Source organism: Protopterus annectens, chromosome 3.part1, assembly GCF_019279795.1.
Source record: "Protopterus annectens isolate FY-2018-M chromosome 3.part1, PAN1.0, whole genome shotgun sequence".
Classification (NCBI taxonomy): domain Eukaryota; kingdom Metazoa; phylum Chordata; order Ceratodontiformes; family Protopteridae; genus Protopterus; species Protopterus annectens.
In genome coordinates this window covers 949491906-949515809 of record NC_056732.1, presented here as the reverse complement: position 1 = coordinate 949515809, position 23904 = coordinate 949491906, and the positions used below count along the sequence as shown (strand labels likewise).

General features: G+C 40.3%; 1 protein-coding gene across 1 annotated transcript in view; it reads left to right on the top strand.

The window, feature by feature from the left end:
- Nucleotides 1–23904, top strand: part of RTTN (rotatin) — a 3641098-nt gene that overhangs the window by 2485763 nt on the left and 1131431 nt on the right. Inside the window, exon 40 of the mRNA XM_044067142.1 lies at nucleotides 3313–3403. Within this exon, the coding sequence (XP_043923077.1) occupies nucleotides 3313–3403 (91 nt within the window). The remainder of the gene's footprint in view (nucleotides 1–3312; nucleotides 3404–23904) is intronic.

Sequence of the window (23904 nt, the reverse complement as noted above, 5' to 3'; positions counted from 1 at the left end):
TATCAAGATGGACAGGGCATCGAGAAGTCATCTACGCTTCCGGCTGGGTGCCAGTCATTTTCAGTTTCACGCTCTGCCCTTTGGTCTCACCACAGCTCCCAGGGTGTTTACCAAATGCATGGCAGTAGTAACGGCTCACTTGAGACGTCAGGGATTCCATGTGTTTCCGTATTTGGACGACTGGCTCCTTTCTGCCACCACCAGGCATCTACTGTTACAGACCAGGGACGCCACCATTACACTGTGCCAAAGGTTAGGAATTACTCTAAATTGGAAAAAATCTGCCTTGTTGCTCTCGCAGCATGTCAATTTTATCGGCAACAAACTAGATTTGGTGCTCATGAGGGCCTTCTTACCAGAGGAGAGAATTCAGGCTCTACAACAGCAAGTCTACACCTTACTACCATTGAGGAAGGTCAAGGCGAAAGTGATCCTCAAGTTATTAGGGACCATGACTGCCACGATCATGCTAGTTCCCCTTGCCAGACTACACATGAGGGCTCTTCAGTGGCTGCTTTTCGCCCAGTGGTCGCTACAGGATCTTCCACTCTCCCATTCTATTCTAATTACGGATACGTGCAAGCAGGATCTACGCTGGTGTCTTCGGACCAGCAATCTCAACATAGGCAAGCCTTTTGTCCCATCTTCTCCAGTTGCCACTGTGACCACGGATGCCTCCCAGATCGGGTGGGGGGTATTATCTCAGCAGGACAGTCCAAGGCACATGGCAGGATCATGAGATCCATTTGCATATCAATGTCTTGGAGATGAGAACAGTGCTATTAGCGTTGCAAGCACTTCAGAGCTTTCTCCCCCCAGGGACAATTGCAATCCATTCAGACAACATGTCAGTGGTATGATATCTGAACAAACAGGGAGGAACCAAATCATACCCCCTTTGCAGAGAGGCACTTCGAGTTTGGCAGGGGGCCGTGTCTTCCTATTGCTTTCTAGTTGCAATGCATATACTGGGGAAGTCCAATGTGATTGCCGACAGGCTGAACAGAGCTATCCTAATGCCTCACGAGTGGTCCCTGAACAATTATGTTGCGGGTAAGATATTCTGCAGATGAGGTCAGCCTTGCTGCAATCTATTTGCCATCCCCCTCAATGCCAAATGCAGCAGCTACTTCACCCTTATCCTCCTGGATGGGGAGACACCCAGGGATGCTCTGGTTCACAATTGGCCCTCCAGTCTTCTCTACGCCTTTCCACCGTTACCGCTGATATCAAAGGTCATTCAGAAAGCACAGTCTTTGCGAAGCAAAATGATCCTCATTGCCCCACACTGGCCTCATCAGATTTGGTTTCCCTTCCTTCAACCCTATCTAATGGACAAGTCCTGGATTCTGAACCAGGCTCCAGATCTGCTGACTCATATGTCAGGACAGTTCCATCCCTCCATCCAGACCCTCAAGTTGACAGCTTGGCTGCTCCAGTTCCGTCCTTAGTCAGGCTTCATGATTTTTCCCCGGAAGTGGTCTACATTCTGTCATCTTCCCACAAGCCTTCTACCAGGAAGATTTATTCCAGTAAGTGGAAGAAATTTTCTATTTGGGCCCGTGAGAAACATATTGATTCTTATACAGCGTCTATTTCAACAATATTAGAATTTTTTTCTCAACTGTTCAGTCAGGGGTCAGCTGCAGCAACCATTAAAGTGCAACTGGCAGCGATTTCTACCGTTCACGTTGCTAATGAGCCCAACCTTATGGCTCATAGGCTTTGTAGGGCCTTTCTGAAAGGGACATTGTTACTACGACCTCCAGTCTTTGATCCAGTAATGCCATGGGACCTCAATTTTGTATTACAGAAGCTGACCTCAACTCCCTTTAAGCCCGCAGCTAAGTGTAACATTAAATTCTTGTCATGGAAGACAGTATTCTTGGTAGCCATAACTTCAGCTAGGCGGGTCTCTGAACTCCAAGCCTTATCGATTAAGCCACCTTATTTGGTGTTTCACAAAGATAGGGTCTCCTTAAGAAGCAATCCTTCCTTTGTTCCAAAGGTTGCTTCTGTTGTCAGTATTAACTAATCCATTGATTTGCCTGTGTTTTTTCCTGAATTCTCCAACAAGGCAGAATTTAATTTTCATCAGCTGGATGTTCATAGACAATTGCGTTTCTATTTACATAGGACAAAAGATTTCAGGAAATCAGATCAAATGTTTGTTTCGTTTTCAGGCACCAGACTTGGGGTTCCTGTTTATAAGGTAACCTTTTCTGGCTGGATCTCCGATTGCATCTCATTTATTTATGCTTCCAATGGCAAAGAATTACCCTTTAAAGTGAAGGCTCATTCTACACGATCTGTGGCTACTTCAACAGCATTTCAGGCTAGGATGCCTATGGATGATATTTGTGCTGCAGCAACATGGGCTTCGCCTCATACCTTTATTAGTCACTACAAATTAGATCTGGTCTCTAGAGGCAGATCTTCCTTTGGTTCCACAGTGCTCAAGAGTATTTTTACTGAGCCACCCAAGATGAAGGTGCAAGGGACGCTGTCCCTCGGGTGAGAATGAAGGCGAGATTGGACTACATAACATCAAGAAGTTATGTACTCACCATAACATTCGATGTATGTAGTCCATCTCGCCTTACATTCTTACTAACCCTCCCTCCTATCCCCTCCTGCAGGACCTGGAGGTATAGTCTCTAGGTGTCAGTAGTCCTTTCTGTTGGGGTTGTTCTTCTTGTGTGTGTGTGTGTGTGTGTGTGTGCGTGTGCTTGCAGCAAACAAGATCTGGGGAATAGATCTGTTGCATGATGGGATACCTCTTAGCCACAAGCCAATTGAAGACTTCGAGCTAGAGTATGGCCGAGTCGAAGCCGAGTTTCGGCTCCGAACCCATGGGTAAGAATGTAAGGCGAGATGCACTACATACATCGAACGTTATGGTGAGTACATAACTTCTTGTTCTTTATGTATGTTTTTTAAACTGGTAAATCAAGCAAAAGATGCTTCTGGTATACAAAATATTTTAAGTGCAGGGCTAATTTTGTTTAGGTTTATGTATGTGTTTATTTTGGTATATGTCAATTTTTTTGTCGGTATTGTAACAATGGCAACCTTTTCAAATTTCTCCCTTTCTCCATTCCCAGTGTACTAAGTGTAGTATTTGCTGTTGCTGTGTAGCATTTGTAAGAAATAAGTTGTCTTTTTTAAATATTTTGTGCACTTTACTTTCCTCAGATACGGTTATATTTAATATACATCACTTTGTAGTTTATTTAAAATGGCTGCAAAACAAGAAGTATTGTCTGCATGTACTTGTATAAGCTGCTTACTCTTCTGTTGTAATCTTTTCAGACTTGCTAATGCTGGTTTGTTGGAAAGATGCCTTTGGGATCTGAAGACTCCTTTTCCACACCATAGCTACCTGGAAGATACAACAGTCCAGGTGAGACTGGTTTTAGATGTATTCCACTTTGCTGAAACAGAATAAAATGTTGTTAAAGATCTGTTTAACTTGTATTCAGTGTTCCCTAACTGCACAACTTACAATATTCATCACTATTGTTACTCTGCTTATCCTTGAAGATTTAATTAGATGCATGTATTTATTTTATTTTATAGTCTAGGTAGATCACTCTGAACATTTGTTCCTTGGAAATAGGAAATTGTATTTATTCTTAGCAGGGAAATTGTAGTGCAACAGTAGGTAAAATTATTTGCTGTGTGTTTGGTTTAATTATATGCACATATTTATTTTTTTTCTAGACTAGATAGATCATTCTGAACATTTGGCATTGGAGGTATGAAACTGTATTTATTCTTAATGTAGAAGAGAGGCTATTACAGTAAAAAAATCCTTTGCTGTATGGTTTCTCGTGTTCTTAACAGTACTAGAAGGAAGGAAAGGAAAGTTAAGGAAGATAACAAGGAGAGGATAAGGGAGGGTTGTCATTGATGTGGACAAAGAATGACGTTTCTTGTAGGATTATTGCAGTGTATAATACAACCTTTTTTTATTTTTAATATGAAATATTGGAGGCAAGGTATATATAAATGGAAATAAGAGAAAGGTTAGGTAAAGTCAGTAGCAGTTAGAAATATTAATGGGAACAATTTAAAAGGGTAAGGACTGAGGCTGATATTCAAAAGAAATAATTTGGAGAGATTTAACTTAAGAACTTGCTTTTAACATTTATGTCTTGCTTCCATTTCTGCAATTACGATTGTTTAAGCAGCAGTGTATAGGCTATCACATCACATGGCTGTTCTAGGAGTAAAGATGTCTGAGGAAAGAAATTGTCCAGTTGTTTGAGTATGAATGTAAATATCACTAACATTTAAAGAAGTGCTTAAATTTAAAAGGAAAATTACAGGCAGAGTGAAGGTAGAGAAAACCTGGAGATGTGCTTTGGCAATAAATAGTAGATAAGAATATAAAAATGGAAGGGAGAAGTACAGAGGAAAAATTGAAACATATAGTAGGAGTGTCTCTGTGGTTGCAGAAAGGCATAGCATTTGCTAAAAAATAAAAATGTGTAAATTCTTGTGGCACTGGAAAATAGACAAAATAGGAAAGATGATGGCTGTTGAGGATGTGGACATGAAGTAAATTACAGTGAAGAGGAGATGGAATGCATGACTAGGTATGAACACTGTCTTTAAAGGGATAGTTGTTTAATTGACATAAAGGGGTATTTAGTTATGGCTTTTGCAGGTTGAGTATATGGATTAGTAATAAAGAAAACTGAGATGTATTTAATCATTTGATTCCTGTTCTTATTACTATTCCTTACCTAGATAATTATACCTGATAAAGATATTTGCATATAATTGAATGTCGTAGTATGAATTTTGAAGCTTTTTCCGTGGAATTCCTTGTATTCTGTGTTTTAGCTATCTCTGTCAACAACTTGTAAATAAGAAGATAAAATAAGAACTATGCCAGGCCTTATGAGTAGCTAACTCTTTATGGAATTATATGAAGTTAGAATACATGGTGCCTTAAACTGGATATTACGATTTGAATTAAGGTACTGAAAAGTACATTGTAGAGATATGTATGTATGTATATATGATTATATGTGTGTGTGTGTGTGTGTGTGTGTGTGTGTGTGTGTGTGTGAGCAGATGTATATATCTCTCTTTCGGCTTTTCCCGGTTAGGGGTCGCCACAGCGGAACTCCGGTCCGCTAATGATTGGCAGTAGAGTTTTACATGCTGGCTTGCCGGGCCTAACGCACAACCTTCAACGAAGGAACGCCCATTCACGCATGTCGTCACACAGTAGACGCTTTAACTGAGAATCGAACGGCCAACGTCTATATTTTATTTATTCTTTGTTGATCAGGTTAGTCCCATTAAGCTAGTAGCCTATTTTTGGGGAAGATCTGAGGTGATATGTACAATGGATATAAAAAGTATACACACCTCTGTTAAAAGAGACCACAATAAATAATGTCAAAACTTTTCCCACCTTTAATATGACCTATAACCTGTACAATTCGTTTGAAAAACAAACAATTCGTTAGGGGAAAAATAAATAAATAAAAAGTGTAGAATAAGCTGGTTGCATAAGTGTGCACATCCTTAAGCTAATACTTTGTTGAAGCACATATTTATTTAATTACTGCATTCAGTCTTCTTGGTTAGGTGTCAATCAGCATGGCACATCTTGACTTGGCAATATTTGCCCACTCTTCAATGCAGAAGCACTCCAAATCTCTCAGATTGTGAAGGCATCTCTTGTGCACAGGCCTCTTCAGGTCACCCCACAGATTTTCTATTGGATTTAGGTCTGGGCTGTGGCTGGGCCATTGCAAAACTTTAATTTTCTTTTGGTGAAGCCATTCTTTTGTTGATTTTGATGTATGCTTGGGGTCATTGCCATGTTGAAAGATGAAATTCATCATCTTCAGCTTTCTAGCAGATGCCTGAAGGTTTTGGCCCAAAAGGGACTGGTATTTGGAACTGTTCATAATTCCCTCCACCTTGACTAAAGCCCCAGTTCCAGATGAAGAAAAGCAACCCCAAAGCATTATACTGCCACCATCATGCTTCACCATAGGGATGGTGTTCTTTTGGTGATATGAAGTGTTGTTTTTGTGCCAAATGTATTTTTTGGAATTGTGGGCAAAAAGATCAACCTTTGTCTCATCAGACCACAGCATATTTTCCCACATGCTTTTGGGAGACTTGATGTATTGTTTTGCAAATTTTAGCCATCCCTGGATGTTTTTCTGTGTAAGAAAAGGCTTCCGTCTTGCAACCCTACCCCATAGTCCAGACATATGATGAATATGGGAGATTGTTGTCACACGTAGTACACAGTTCTTGCCAGAAATTCCTGCAGCTCCTTTAGTGTTGCTGGAGGTCTCTTGCTACCTCTGTGACCAGTTTTCGTCTTGTTTTTTCATCAGTTTTGGAGGGATGTCCAGTTCTTTGCAACGTCAGTGTTGTCCTATATTTTCTCCACTTTTTGATTACTGTCTTCAGTGTGTTCCATGGTATATCTAATGCTGTGGAAATTTTTTGTACCCTTCTCCTGACTGATACTTTTCAACAATGAGATCCCTTTGATGCTTTGTAAGCTCTCTGCGAACCATGGCTTTTGCTGTAGCAAGAAACTGAGTAAATGTCAGGAAAATTCTACTAGGACAGCTGAACTTTATTTGAGATTAATCAGAGTATCTCTAATTGATGGCTGGTGTGTATCCAAGAAGACTGAATGCCGTAATTAAATCAAAAGGTGCTTCAACAAAGTATTAGTTTAAGGGTGTGCACACTTAGCAACCAGCTTATTGTATGATGTCCTTCAAGAATGCAACTGCAGTCATAACATATGGGTTGTCCTGCCTCAAGCAGCCCTCGGTCGGCCGGATTCCAAAGTCTGGGTCCGACGTCGGCTGATGTCACATTTCTCTCCGACGTCAGAGCGGCTGGAGTATATAAGCATCAGCCGACGCCATCTTCTTCAGTCTTTCTTGCCGCGCGGTGCCCCAAGCAGAAGCAGTTCGCAAGTGCCGGTCGGTCAGCTCCTGTATTATTCGAAACCGAAGTCATCAAAAAAGCTAAGTACCCCGTTGGGGACCTTTTCTTGCCTCAGCCGATGTCAGAAATTACTGAAAAAGTAAATAATTGTTTGTCTTGTGGTAAACAAATACCTCATAAGGATTTCCATTCTTACTGCCTCCCTTGCCTTGGCCCAGACCACGACGTCTCGGCCTGTGCCGCCTGTGCTCGCTTCAATAAGCGCACTCTCAGGCGCCGGGCGGAGTTCGCTGAAGACTTTTTCGGCGAAAAATTTGATTATATAATGCCGTCGGAACAACCGACAACGCATACTCCTAAGAAACGGAAAGACCGGGACCGACATCCTCGGCCCGCGTCTTCCACCGACACCACGCCAAAACTTACCGCGAGTGCCCCGGTTCTCTCTGAGGCGGTTATTCCACCGCTTCGAACCGAAGACACCGTATTACCGATACCTCCGATACCGGAGGCCACTCCGACACCAGTTATTGATTTTCCTCCGGATACTGAAACCGAGGAAATGCCCGAGACCATTGCTGTTGATAAGGTCACTCCTGCACGTGGAGCGGCTAGGCCTCCCATGTCCATGTCTATCAAGGCCTACACACGTGCTAAGGCAGCTAGCAAGGCCAAGCATCTCTCTGCTAAAACCTTACCTCAGCCTACTCCTGAAACTCAAATCATGTCTTTGGCCGCAGATTTAATTTCCCTGATCAGAGGTTCCCAGGCCCATCCTGAGAGAGGATCCCAGCCTCCTCCTGATAAGAGGCCCAGGGTTGAACCCTCTGACCCTCATTCTTCAGATGAAGATTCTGAGGTCTCTGTGCATTCCGAAAGCCAGGAAGAGCCCTTCCAGACCTATGAGGATTCAGATGCAGAGGACTCCATTCCCTCGGCCTCTCCTCCTGAGGATATTAATTTTGGGGAAGTTCTGCATTCCATGAGGGAGCATTTTCAGTGGCAAGGCCAGGAATATTCAGATTCCAGAAAGCGCCTTCGAACATTCCTTAAAAACCCCCAACACAGACCCTTAGCTATACCTCCTGTGCTTGATGTTTTGGATGATCTATACTCTGACTCCAGTGTTACCCCTGATACTCTTCCTCCTGCTCCTGTCAAGCCTGACAGATACTATAGGGTCCCAGAAACCCATTCTCCTTTCTTTAGGGCCCATACTGTTGATTTAGAAACAATTTCCCAGGGGCCTAAAGGGGTTTCAGCTACCACCTCCAAAAATCCTTTGCCTTCCGACAGGGAAGCAAGGTCCTTAGAGATGGGGGAAGAAGGTTTACACCTCCACTACTTTATCTATGAGAGCTCTCAATTGTCTCTTTCACATGTTTCAATATCAGGATTTCCTGTTAGATGATTTACAGAAAAATTGGCCTCTCCTGAACCTTTAGATAGGAAGTCTTTGCAAGAGGCTGTTCATAACTCTCAGCAGGTTAGCAATCACTTTCTACAGTGTGGATATGATGCATTGGAAGCTTCATGTAGGGCAGCTATGACAGGGGCGGTCATTCGTAGACATGCATGGTTAAAAGAACAACCTTTACCAGATCATGTTAAGGCAAAACTTCTTGATGCACCCTTGAAAAAGAACAAGCTTTTTGGTGCTAATGCTAAAGATGTGTTAAAGTCCATTGAGGAAAAAGCCAAGTCAGTTCAGACAGTCAAAGATTTCCTCCAGGTTCAGCCACCCAGATTCAGCAGGAACTGGCCTTCTAAAAACTGGTCCTTTCCTAATCCTGAAAGATTTCAAAGGGGCAAAAACAGGCGTGTCCGAGGAAGAGGGCAATACAGAGGATCCTACAGGGGACGCCAATGGCAACCAGCAAACCAAAGAAGTGACACTGGGGTTTCTCCTGCCCCGCAGGGACAATCTCAATGACTTTCCTCTAGTTCCGCTGACCAGGGAGCAAACAGAAGCTCCTTTGGGCGGAAAATTATCTTTGTTTTCAAAAAATTGGCACAAACTGACAAAAGACAAATGGATTTTGGACATTATAGACCACGGTTACAGGTTCCATTTTCATACCTTACCAAGGAAACAAGGCATGCCAAACCTTCCACAAAATCAGAGGGCAGAGGCTATCAAGCAAATTTCTCTGCTTGCTCAGATCAAAGCAATAGAAAAAGTTCCACAACAAGAACAAGGTCAGGGGTTTTATTCAAGACTGTTCCTTGTTCCAAGAAAAGAAACTCAATGGAGACCAATACTGGACTTGTCCGCTTTAAACACTTTTCTCATAGTACCGAAGTTCAAAATGCTGACTCTACAGCAACTCCTTCCCATGCTGGGCAAGGGGTCTTGGCTGATTACTCTGGACCTCAAGGAGGCATACCTGCATGTCCCTATCAGACACAGCTGCAGAAGATACCTCAGATTTCTTGCAGGGCCAGAGCATTAATTCTCAGCATTGCCATTTGGCTTATCTACTGCGCCCAGAGTATTCACGAAATGCCTGGCATCAGTAATTGCTCATTGCAGGCTCCAGGGGATTCAAATCTACCCGTACCTGGACGATTGCCTCATACAAGCGGACAACAAACTAACCTTGACAAAAAACTTGAATTATGTCATACACTTGCTACAAGCTCTGGGATACACAGTCAACTTTCAAAAGTCAAGACTTCAGCCATCCCAGCAAATAACCTTCTTAGGAGCCAAACTAGACACAGCCTCTCAAATGGCTTACCTGACAGAAGACAAGCAAAAGAAGTTAACTCATTACTTCAAAAGTTTAGCAAAACTCACCCAGATGACTGCAAGGAGATTGCTACAGGCCCTGGGTTACATGGCATCCTGCATTCTCCTGGTTCCACTAGCAAGACTACACATGAGAAAGCTTCAACAGTACCTAAAAAGCTTATGGTCTCAACACAGCAACAACCTAGAAGCAACTATACCGCTCATTCCATGTCTTCAAAAGGAATTTCTATGGTGGGCCACAGTAAGCCAGTCAAACACAGGTATGTCGTTCAAAAAACCTCAGATAACACAGACCATGACCACAGACGCCTCAGACCTTGGATGGGGGGTGCACATGGAGGGCAGATGTATTCAAGGACAATGGTCTCCAAAGGAAACACATCTGCATATCAACCAAAAAGAAATGCTGGCAGTAATGCATGCCATCGAGGCCTTTGGACAACAACTTCAACAAGGCCACCTACTAATACGGACAGACAACACCACTGTGATATGGTACATAAACAAGCAGGGGGGCACTCATTCTTACCCCCTTTGCAGACTGACAATGAATCTTTGGGAAAAATCACTGAGTCTAAACATACAGTTACAATCCCAGTTTGTTCCAGGCAAAGACAATGTCCTGGCGGACAGTCTAAGCAGGAATTTCCTAGACCCCCACGAATGGAGGTTACATCCAGACATCTTTATACAACTCACCTCGGCATGGGGCAGGCCGGACGTAGACCTATTTGCCTCCCACCTCAATCATCACTTACAAAAGTTCTGCTCAAGGACATATCATCCACAAGCATGGAAAATAGATGCTCTCTCATTCAACTGGAGCTCCCTAATAATCTATGCATTTCCACCTCTGCCACTGATGACCACAGTGTTACTAAAGATCAAAGCAGAGCAGCCGAAGGGGATCCTAATAGCTCCAGACTGGCCAAGACAACACTGGTACCCACTACAACGGCGCATATGTCACAACAAAACGTGGGCCCTTCCCCAATGGCCTCAACTTTTGACTCAACACAACTTCAGGACAGTTCTTCCCAACATTCAGACGCTGCAGCTAACAGCTTGGGAGATCCCATAAATAACCTCAATTTATCTCTCTCCAAGGAAGTTCAGCGGATACTAACAGAAGCCCGCAGACCATCTACCAGAAAGGCTTACTCAGCCAAATGGAAGAGATTCAGCATTTGGAATACCAACAAGGGTCATGATGCATCAGTTTTGAGCATCCCACTCATTCTGGAATACTTGGCAGATATGCTACATAACGGACTCTCATACTCTTCCATAAAAATACATGCTTCAGCTATCTCAGCTAGATACAACACTGATCCACCTGTGTTTTCACATCCTTTGTTAAGGCAATTTCTTAGAGGAATCAAGAATATAAAACCTCCAAGAAAGGCACCAGTACCAGCTTGGGACCTCAATTTTGTCCTAGAAAAATTGACTCTACCTCCCTTCGAGCCAGCAGCTTCTGTGGATTTACAATTTCTTTCCTGGAAGACAGCTTTCCTGCTGGCCATTACCTCAGCAAGAAGGGTTTCGGAATTACAGGCCCTAATGGCAATACCACCGTTCATAACTTTTCACAGAGACAGGGTCTCCTTACGAACCAACCCTACCTTTCTGCCAAAAGTGGTATCTAGGGTTTCTTTAAATCAAGCAATTCACCTGCCTACTTTCTTTCCCAATCCTGAGAACAAAGGGGAAAGACTGTTACATACCTTGGACATACACAGACAACTTCGCTACTACCTAGACAGAACCAAGACCAGTAGGAAGTCTGATCAGCTTTTGTAGCTTACCGCCCTGGAGTACAAGGAAAAGCAATTTCCAAACAGACAATTTCAAAATGGATTGGACATTGCATCAGATTCTGTTATTCCTTCCATGGAAAGAGTGTGCCAGCCAATGTCAGACCACACTCCACCAGATCTACAGTCACCTCTACAGCATTCTTAAGAGGGGTGCCTACAAAGGACATTCTAGAAGCTGCTACATGGAGCTCCGTGCATACATTTTCCAAACACTACAACCTCCCTTTATATTCCAGATCCAGAGCAGGCTTTGCTTCGGCAGTCCTGCAGGGATTGATAGCTACACCATCCTTATCCTAGAGCATACCACCTCCCCCAGCTAAGCTATGGTATTCAACCCATATGTTATGACTGCAGTTGCATTCTTGAAGGACATAGCACAGTTTTGTACCTACCATAAATGTAGATGTTTGATAGATATGCAACTGCAGTCGGGTTTTCCCTCCCTCCTTCCCCTCTATGCCTTGGGTCCACTCTTCTCCCTGTTATCCTTAGCTGGGGATATCTGTTATGGTGTATCTGTTTATTGCTTATTTATTTGTCTGGAAACCTATTATTGTCTTCCAATTTGATTACAGCCTTCCTTGGAGGGCACCTGGCATCTAGGGCAAGAAACACTGAAGATGGCATCGGCTGATGCTTTTATACTCCAGCCGCTCTGACGTCGGAGAGAAATGTGACATCAGCCGACGTCGAACCCAGACTTTGGAATCCGGCCGACCGAGGGCTGCCTGAGGCAGGACAACCCATATGTTATGACTGCAGTTGCATATCTATCGGACATCTACATTTATGGTAGGTACAAAACTGTACTTTTTTTATTTTTTCCTCTAACAGATTTGTCCGTTTTTCAATTGAATTGTACAGGTTATAGGTCACATTAAAGGTGGGAAAAGTTTTGGAATGGTTTATTGTGATCTCATTTTTTATATTGCAGAAACCTGACATTTTAAAAGGGGTGTGTACACTTTTTATATCCACTGTATATTATTAGCAGAAAGTTGGCAATGGCATTGGGGAACTTCCTATACTCAAGGCTTCTCTAACTTTAGTATGTGCACATTTCCCATTCATCTGGGGGGACATTGTGCAAAATTGGGAGAGTGATGAATGGAGTGGAGGCAAAAAACAGCTTTGAAGAGGATATCAGTGGTATTGTAGAGGATTTGGAAAGCCGTTTCAGAAGGAATTGTTTGTGATATCAGTGATGTAGTGAAAGAGCAGTATATTGCGACAACCCTCCTGTTGGAATGCTGTATTAAATGAGATGATGACCCACTATGAACCAGAAAATGATGCATTATGTGGGGGGAAATAATGGGGAAAATCCAGGTTGAGGAAGCTGAGAATGTCATGAAAGGAGACTGTACACAAAAAGGAAAACATATGCAGAAACAGTTTCTAATGACGGAAATCAGAAAGAAAAAAAAACTGTGGTGAGAATCCAAAGTAAAAGAAACAAGGAGTTGTTATGAGGTGTGGGACACTGTAATACTTCCTGTGAGTGTTAAAATACACGAGGTAAAAGCCTTTGTTAAAACTGTCATTTTCTCATATTTTTTGAGACTGGGCAAGGTATAGAAACATTTTTCTGTGAATATGAAAAAAGACAAAATGACAATTCGTGGAATGATTAGGTCATGAGAGCTTATTTTTAAATAGACAAAAAAGAAAATACATGTACAGTTTCGTAATAGGTTGAAATAGAAACTTTGAAATGACATTTAAAAAGTATTTGTAAAGAAGTGGTGGACATTCTAAAGTTTATGATAATATGGATTATGGACTGGGGGATGAGATTGCAATGATATGTTAAAAATTTAAAGGGAGAGAATTGTACATATTCCAAGCATTATAACTATTGAAGGAAATAAGGGTGTGGTAAGATAGTGGGTGCAACCAAGAACATTTTTTCTGTCTGAGAAGGACATTTAGTAAATAATTCTGAGAAAAAGAAATTTTATATGTCTAGGAAAATTAGACATGATGTAAAGAAATGTGAATTTGACTGTTACAAATGTAAAAAAACTGAATAGACATGGAGGGATTGTAAAGAAAAAATATAATGGATCAGATGGGGAAAATAAAGGGGATCATGAACAAAATGGAGAAGTAGAAATAAGAATGGAAGAAAACTTAGAAAAAGAAAATGATGTTAATAAAAGAAAAAAGGAAGAGGAGGAAACAGGAATAGATTCAGAAGTTAGTGATGAAGAAGATACAGTGTAAGTTGGAAAGTAGTAAAATGAAAAACAAAAGAACTCCTTTGGTAAAAGAGTAAGCGATAGAAAAAGAAGATTCAAAGGCATAAACTTAAAAGAAAAAAGACAGGGAGTGGATGAGTAGTAGTATATTTAAAAAGTAGTATAAAAAGGGGATGATTTCATTTAATGTAAGGAATAGAGAAATTAATAATCTGAGGATTCTTTAAGTAAATGTAAACCGTATGAAAAATAGAACAAGAAGGATAGAGATTTTAGAATGGTGTAGTAAATGAGATATAGATGTAATTATTTCAGAAGATATACAATTTGAAACTAATGAATGATTACAGACCGAAAAAATATGGGATGGAGAGATGATATGGAATTTGAGAAGCAAGCCTTATTCAGAAATAGTTTCATGCAGAAAAGTAGTGAAGATCTTGGATGTAACATTACTTAAAATGGGAAGACTTAATATTGCGGATTTACAGAGACAAGGAAAGATTTATAGACTTATAGTTGTATATGCATATATTATTTGCAAAAAAAGGGAGAAGTTATTTCAACAGTTGTTAGACTGTGTTCTAGTAAATATAGATATTATAACTGAAGACTTTCATTTTGTTTTATGGTGGGAAAGAAGGGAAAAGATGAAAGAAAAATGAAAAAAAAATCATGGAATGTGGTAAATTTGTAATACGGAATAGAAAAGTATGGATGTATAGAAGAGGTGTATTAAAATATGAGATTATTCTATAATATCTAAAGGTATAAGTATAGCAGAACGAGACTCGGTTTCAAAAGGATTTACAGATCTGGCTGTATCGATGGACGTAAATGAAAATAAAGAACATATATGAAAAGGAAAAGGATATAAATAGAATAAATGAGAAAGAATGGAATGAAAAATGCAGTTATGGAGATACCATGTTACTGTGAAGAAATTTTCTGTTAATTGATCAGAATAGTAGATTATTTTTAAAAGAAAATAAAAAGATGTGTTTTTACAGTGGCAGAGCAAGATAAAAAAGATGGGAAAACAAGTGTATACTAAAACATATAAAATGTATTTGAAGAAAAGAATGAGAGAGAGAGTAGTATGATAAAGCAAATGAATTATATAAAAAATTGCAAAAAAATTAAGGAATAATTATATAAAATAGTTACTGTAAGGAAGACGTATCAGCATATTTAAGTAAATAGTGAAAGAGAATCGTAGTATAATGAGAGAAATGGAATATAATCAATGAGAAGCAAGAAGAAGTCAGTGTGAGATTATGGAAATTGTAAATTATGTAAACAAAAATGAGAGAATATAATAAATATGAGAAGTGAAAACATTTTTAGAGCACGTGAATAAGGAAGTTGAACAAAAAAATTACTTTGCATTAGAGTTGAATAAAAGGCTTTATTCAAGATTTTTATGGTCTCCTCAAAAGACAGTTGATGGAGGCAAATTTTGGTGTTGTCCCAAAAATTTCAGTATGCTTTCTTGAATTTTTATGTTACTACTAATTTAATTGTTTTAATTAAGTTGTTTTTTTGCTGGGAAAGTCTGCCTAGGTGGCAAACCCCTTTTCAGCAGAAGACCAGGGAGAAAAGATCCACATATACAACTTACAGATTTAGCTATGATAGCAAAACGGACATAAAAATATATATAGAGAGAGAGAGGGAGAGGGAGAGAGACTTCAAGATGGATGCACATTGAGCAACAGATTATTTTTAGTTTTCCCAGCGTGAAAACAGAAACTCAGCAGATAAGGCCAGTAGACTTGTGCTTATGGATAAATTTCAGTAACTGGCTAGAAAATGCACTGCCTGGCTACCAGGAATAAAGAAATACAGAGGTCATGGAAAAATCGGCAACAAAAAGTGAGGAAGAAACACTGACTGAGGAAAGTTTTGCAGCTGTTCAGCAAAAAACAATGCGGCCTTCTGACTTGACTTCCAATAACCTACATGAAGATATAAGACTACTGCATGCAGACCATAAACAAAACACTGATGGAGTATATCGACGCAAACAACAAAAGGATGGAAAAATGGAAAAAAGCTTTAAACAGATATTCAGATGAGATGATAAAGCTGCAAAAATCAGAGGTCGAAATGATGAAAAGGCTGGCTGAATATGAAACTGCTCAGGAAGAGATGTTTCAAAAAATAATAGAATTAGAGGACAGAGCAAGCAGGGAAACCTGAGATTTTCAGCTGTACCAGAGAAGTTGTAAGGAACAGCCTGCATTAATTTTATGAAAGCACAAATGAGCAACTGGACTGGTATCCCATAGCAAGAGTTGTTAGTTCAAAAGTCACAGTGTGTATATGCTCCAAACCTGGCTATAAGAAAGCAACCTAGACCTTTAATGGTAAAGATGCAATCCTACCAGCAGAAGGAGTTGATTCTGACAAAACTGGCAGAAGGACAAAGTACAAGTGGGAGACAGCAGAGTGTTTGTGGAGAACGATTACTCATTGTACACCAGACAGAAGAGCAGCAAATTTATTCCACTATACAGGGAATGTCGAGATGCAGGTGTGAGATTCAAACTGCTGTACCCAGTTGTCTTCAAGGTATTCTTCTCTGGAGGGACAAAATCATTTTTTGATGAAGTGCATGCTGAGGAGGAAATACAAACATTTGTCCAACAAAAAGTAAGCTGTGAAACAGAAGGCGATTTTGCTTCTTATTCTTCTGGTAATAAAGACCACAAAGGAACTGTACCTCTGAAACCTTTTTCAAATTTCTAAGTGGAAAATGTTGGAGAGAAGGAAGGAGACATGAAGGCAGACTAGAAGAATCGAGAATACGTTGGAAATGAAGCAGAGACAGGATTTAGGAGATGAACAGTAATAAAATCAGTAATTTAATATGGGATTACAATGCAATAGTTATATTTGTGAAATAGGATAGAACAAGAAAATCTGGAAATATTGTACTTTTTCAGAATTTGTTGGACTTGTCCCCAACTTCATGTCATTAATGTTAAGGAAAGGTGCTTTGGGGGGGGGGGGGGACTGTAAGTAAAGATTTTTTTTCTTATATGGTTTTCTTTACATGCTATAAAGTAAAGTATTTTTTTCAGTTAGTTGTTAGTGTAATGGGGATTGTAAACATGTGCTGCTGATCTTTTTTAATTTTTTTCTCCCTTCTCCTGTCTTTCTTCTTGTTCAGTTTTAAGAAAAATAGGTACTGTAATGTAAAAAAAAGTCTGATTAAAAACCACGATAAAAGAAAACTTAATATGCTTTTTCTCATTCTTACATGGGGGAATGACTGGATTAAACCAGGCAGAGGTGTTCTTTTTCCCCTTTATTTGCTTTATATTTGGAACCATTGGAAAAGAAAATAAGGGACTCAGAAATTCAAGGATATATTTGGTATGGTAGTCAAAAAAAGCTGGCTTTATTTGCAGATGATATTATTTTGTACCTGACAAAACCAGAAAAAGACATTACAGTGTTGTGGAGCATTTTGAGACAGTTTAAAATCTTTTCGGGATACAAAATTAGTGAAGCTAAAACAAAGGCAATAGCAGGAAATTGCTCCCACACATGAACTAGTTCAGGAATGCTCATATTTATGGGGACATGATAAAATTAAGTATTTAGGAGTATGTATTAAAAATTATTCTAGTGTGGCAGCTAAGGATATGTAGGAAGAGACTAAACAAAAGATAATGCAAAAACTGAGAAAATGGAAGCGTTTTATATGGATATGGATAGTAAAATACAAGCAGTTAAAATGTTTTTATCAACCAGAGGAGAAGTTGTGGGTAGCAGTTAATAAATAGCTGAAGGACTTTGTCTGGGAGGGGAAGACAGCAAGAGTCAAATGAGATAAGCTGATTCTTCCAGTGGAGGAGGTTAGAAAGAAGAGAGATTGGATAAGCAAGTCACAAAAAAAAAAAAAAAAAAAAAAAACAATGGGAGGATATATGTATGTCTCACAAATATGCAACAAAATCTAAAAGATTTAGTATTTTTGCCTGGAAATGTTTACATAGATATTTTTATACCCCAAGTAGACTCCAGAGAATTTTTCCTAATGCAGACAGCAAATGTTGGAGTTGTGAAGGGGAAGAAAGAGATAATTGGGAACATATTTTCTAGGAGTGCAGTGAGTTGGCAGACTTTAAGGATTCCCTGTAGGATGCACTGTCGGAGATGCTGGGTAGGCAGATTGGTCTGACGAGGGAGATGATTTTTCTGAGCTATGATACAGAATTGGAATTGCCTTGACATGGTAAGGCCTTGCTGTGTCTAATAATGGTGACTGCCAAAAAAGCAATTACTAGAAAATGGAAATCAAAATCTAAACCAGCTATAATGGAAGTAGTGATATAGTAACAGAGATAAAACAACTAGAACTGAGATCTTTGAAAAGGGTAGGAACAAACTGCATAGCAAAAAAATGGGAATTTTGGGACAATACATACAAGGGAGGAATGAGGTTTAAAAGATTGCAGGACTTAAATGAGCTTTGTAATGTTTGAGTGAGAAAAATTGAGTAGATAAGTGATGTATAATGTTTTCAATTGGGAGTGTGTCAATATGGTTTGTGACGTAAAATGCTTGCAACTAGGATTGTGTTAGTGTGGTTTGTTTCATTTATATAACTGTATGATTGTACTTGTAGTAAGTGATGGTTTAATAAATATGTTTCTTGTTTAAAAAAGGCAGGAATTGAATAATTTATGTAATATTGCTTAGGTTATATAATATATAGCAATATATGTGAAGTATAATGTTTATGTTAATATAGTTTGATTACTTTTATATGAATGTACATTTAAGCATGTCACAAGTGATAATTTAATAAAGGCATTTGAAAAAAGTATATACAGAGAGTAAAAATATTTTTCTAACAGTGTTTATATCTAGGTTGAAGATATGCTAAACAGTAAACATACTGCAGAGAAGTTCAAAGATATTAAATAACATTAAAATACTATGTACAAACTTTGCAAAACTGAACTGATTTATCAGATATTACAGTACATAATAGGCAAATAAATTCATACAGCTCTGTTAAATTAGTTTTAGTTGTGAAAACAAGTGAGAGACAAAAGAAGGAAAAGAGTCATACTGAAGTCATAGGTTGAAAGATGTAGAGAAATTAAGGTGAAATACAACTTGTCAGTTATACAAACCCCTAGGTATAGTCATAGACGAACACCTCAAATTCGATCACCACTTAAAACACGCAATAAAAAGAACCAACCAAAAATATGGCTCCGTATATAGAATCAAACCATGCCTAACTAACACTGCAAGGAAACACACAGTCTTAACTTACCTCCTTACAAGTCAGTTAAATGCTAGACCCATTTTCACTAACTTACAAGCCATGCCAGTCAAAACTTGACCAATGCTGTTATAAAGTAGCCAAATTTGCTACTACCCTATGCAGTAGCATCTATCGCTGCCTTTCACTAAAGCAGCTACAATGGTTAGAACTACCACAGTGTTTCTCAACTAATTACTATTTGTATACTTATTAACTAACCAGAGACCTGTATTTAACTGGAAGTATCTGTCATTACATCACAAACAGGCCACTACGATCCACAAAAAGCATCATCTACTTAAATCCAAATTTAATAGCTCGGTTGATGAGTATTTATACTTTCAAGAAATATGCAAAAAAAAGGGGGGGGAGGGGGACGTCATACCCATTTTTGTTAGACAAATTGATATCTATTACATTTCCAGCTCTGCTCCTGTACCAATCCATGCTAACCACATCTACTACTTTTCACACTCCCTCATTTCCAATCTCCTTCAAAAATGTTACAGCTACCCTACTACTACTCGGTCCTTTCACCTTCTCTTATCTTTTGTATGCTAATGTTGTCATCTCATGCTGTTCTGCTCTTTTCTTTCCACCATATGTGCTGTACACTAATGGGAATCCCTACCTACGTTTCCTTCTGCATCTCTTAGTCTCTCACTTAATGTTGATCTAAACTAATTAAGCTGTACCTAAAATTTGATGACTAGCTTATACTGTATTTGTAATTTAAACTTGCTAGTGATTGTGTATTGTACAAATAATTTTCCTTTTATGCCCTTTTATCTGTCGTAATCTACTGCAACTGAGTTTTTCATTTAAATTGATTGTAAACTATTTTTCACTAAAGTAATGGAGCTTTCTCCCCGGACCTCCTTTGAAAAGGGTCTTGCTGCCCAGTCATATCACCCCGGTAGCCAAATGCAGTAAATAAATAAGTGATGGTGAGAGATATTCAGTGAGTAAATTTTATACTATGCATGGATATCCTCAGTGGATTAGCCAGGAAAGCAACAGGAGCATAGTCATGAGTCTTTTAGGTATTGTTTCAAATTATGTTCAAAGGCTTTAAGACTGTTAGTTGAGTTCCATGCTTTGGTGACATAAGAGTAGAATGATACTCCTGCTGTATTGTTCGCCCTGGTTGGTAGCAATAGTAGTTTTTTTAAAGAGCAAAGTGTTCGATGTGGGGGAGTATGATTGAATGGTATTACAGAGGCAAAGGCATTTTCTGAGTTGGTATATTAGAGTGTGTATGGAGAATAGTTGTAAGAAAGTGTAAGAAAGGAAGTGGAGGAGTTCAATCCACTTTAGGTATTTCAGTACAGAGCAGTGATGAGTTTTGTAGGATATGATAGCTGAATTTTTGGCTATTTTACTGTAGCATTTTCAAGCATCATTAATCGTGTAGTTTGAAGGTTAACTAGGATTGGGGTGGCATAAAAAAAAGTTCTAGGGAGGAGGGTTGAGGCAGTAGCTTTATCGTAATCTGTTAAAGGTTTAACATGGTAGAGCATTCCTAGTTTTTGTTGGTTTTACTTATTATTTGCCTTATGTGGAGGTCGGATTTCATATCATTGTCTATGATCATTCCTAAGAATTTAATTTGATATATAATCTCAGTTTTGATGTCGTCTGAAAGGGTAATAATGAAGAATCTTTTTTGGTCTGAGTATTGTTGTGGGGTGAAAAGCATTTATTTGGTTTTATTGGAGGTTCATAGGTAGGTACTAGGCTATCAGCCCAAGGGCCTGTGTAAGCCTAGCCAGCAAGGTACCATAACTTACGCCACCCAAGAAAGTTATTTTCCTGTGCCACTGTCCAGCAGAGACACATAAGTGATCTCCAGGGTATATTACCTATTTCCCATCCACTCATCAAGATTTTGTTTGAAGAGTGCTAATGAAGAACTTTGCTTGACATAGATGGGTAGCTTGTTCCAGAGTATAGAAAGTCTGTGGGACAGGAATCTATCCCTCCAGTGACAAGGTTTAGGTTCCTAGAGTGTGTAGCTCGGTGGGATTGGGATTTCTTTAGGTGTAGCATGTCCAACAGCTCTAGGTTTGACATAGCTTTATATGTTAGGCAGAGATCACCTCGGAGTAGGCGATATGCTACGTAGTAAAGCTGGAGTTTTTTGAGGCAGTCAGTGTAGGGCATTTGTTTGAGGCCAGTAATCCTCTTTGTGAGGTACTTCTGTGGCCTTTCCAAATGCTGCAGATGTCTTGTGAGGTACATTCCAAAAGGGGTGTTTTACTCTGTAATGGGTCTAATGAGTGATGAGTAGAGGGGAACAATTACCTATTTTTTCCTGGATGAGAACCCTTTTATGATGAGGTGTGCCACGTAGAAGGACTTCCTGACTACTGTGGCAATGTGACTATCAAAGGAGAGACTACTGCCCACCTGGGTCCCAAGGTCTCTTATCACGCATTCGGTGTTAAGTAGATTGCTGCCTGTGTGGTAGTTCATGGGTACAGAGTTTTTACCAAAGGGGATGACACTGGACATTTTGGCATTGAGCTTGAGGCCATGGCTCTGACACCAGGCATCTGTCTCAGTGAGGCCCTTCTGTAGGATGTCCACATCATTTTGGGACTTGACTATGGCTCCTAGTTTGCAGTCATCTGCGAACTTAGTTAGCCAGCGGCCTTCTGTGTTAGCCTGTACTTCAGAGAAGTAGATACCAAACAGGAGAGGTCCCAGGATGGAACCCTGTGGTACTCCACTTGTCACTGCTTTGAGGTCAGATTTGGAGTCTGCAACTTTTACAGTGTGGGTTCTGTCAGTGAGCCAGTTGGCAACCCATCTTGTGACGTAGGGATTTATACCTAGTTTAGTGAGTTTAGCTATAATTCCAGAATGAGGGGATGGTGTCGAAAGCCTTGGCGAGGTCAAGATAGGCTGTGTGAACCACCTTACCCTCACCCACGGCTTTGGTGACTGCCTCAAAGAAGTTGATCAGGTTCAGGAGGCATAATCTGCCTTTCACAAACCCGAACTGGGTGGGATCCAGAGTTTGGAGGTTACCAATGTCCTTGTTTATGGGTACCATGATGATAAGTTCCATGGCCTTGCAGACCAGGCTCGTCAGGCTAATAGGTCAATAGTTCCCAGGATCAGTGGTGGCTCCCCCTTTGTGGAGTGGGATAACTGTTGCTGTGTGCCATTCAGTGGGCACAAAGCTTGATGCGAGGCTATTATTGAACATGGTGCTTAAGTGGGGAGCCAGTTCGTTCTGAAGTTCATGTAAAACGCAGCCTGGGATGTTGTCCTGTCCCATGGATGCTGTGTTTTTGGCTTTAGAGAGTGCAGCTTTTACCTGCGTAGTTGTGATTACAGGGACTCTGCATTCTTCCTGTATAGATATGGGCCCTTTAGGGGGTGAGAGGGTGGTAAAGTTAGCACTGAACCGATCTGCCAGGATGTTGGCAATATCAGTTGGTTCTGTAATTTTCGTGCCTTTGTGCTGTAACTCAGAGCAGATCTGGGTGTTGCCATCTAGATTCTTGACATAGCTGTAGAATGCTTTGTGGTTGTCCTTGGATTTAGTGGCGATTTTGTTTTCATAACTAGCTTTGGAGGATCTTATAAGGGATCTCAGCTTCTTACTGAGGCTTACCAGGGAGCTCCTCCACTCATGGGATTTTACTCTCTTTTGCAACAGTTTCTTCCTTCTGTTGTAGTTTGTTTATGGCAGGGGACCACCAGATTGGCTTCCTTTTTTTGGAGGATAGCTTTTTGGTTCTTTTTGGGATAGCACGATCCATGCACTCGTGTAAGTGCTTGTAGAGTGCATTTGTGCAGGATTCAGCAGTTGTAAGTGTAATGTCCATCTGCATGGGTGTCATGAAGTTCACCACTTCTGTCTTAAGAAGCATGAAGTTGGCTTTGGAGAAATTTTTTACTGTGGCTTCCTTAATGGGGGGTGGGGGGTGGGGGTGGGATGTGGATATCAAGGGTGTTAAGCTTATGGTCGGATTGGACCAACAAGGAGTTGACTTAAGGTGTGGAACACCGGTCACTCATGTTGGTAATGACTGGGTCTAGGATATTGTTGCCCTTGGTGGGGATGTGGATAAGTTGATCTCGGGCATTGGAGTTTATGAATTCCAGAAAGTGATGAGCTAAGGAAGTTGGTACACGAGTAGTTTTCCCAGTTAATGGTGGGGTAGTTGAAGTCGCCCATTATTAGGGTGTTTGGTTGAACGCTAATGTTTTCCATTACATCAAGAAAAGAGGAGTGAGAATCCTGGCGCATGGTGGGGGATCTGTAGCAAGCTACAATTTGGATTGTAGTTTTGCCCAGAGTTAGTTGCATTTGGATAACCTCGGATGCATTATGCTGGGCAACTAGCCTGAAGGTGTGGATATCCTTAATGAATATGGACACACCTCCGCCTTTGGTGTTTCAGTCCAGGTTACATGGCCAAAAAGTGTGGTATGAGTTATAGCCTGGTATTGCAGGGGTGCTCTCTGGAGCCTTGAACCAGGCCTCAGTCATTGCAGATATCGATGTTCTCCATTTTAAGGCGTGCCTCAAGTGAGTGCATTTTGAGATTTAGACTTCTAGCATTGAGTAGCATTACCCTCAGTTTTTGCTTGCCTGTTCCTGTTATGGTGGTGAATTTGTTATTTGAACCCTGCCTAAAAAAGGCACTATAGGGGCAGCAAGAGCCTTAGGCAGTATCCGGAATCCCAGGGGCGACAGGTGCAGGCGATCTGTGGCAAAGCATCATTGGTAAGAGTTGTGACTTGGTGGCTGAGAAAGAATCTTGAATTAACTATTGCCAGTCTGCTAAGTTGTTGGCAGAGCAAATGAGAGTAGAGTCATCAGAGTACTAAATTATCGATGCCTGTTTTCTTGCTGTATGGAAGTCATAAATG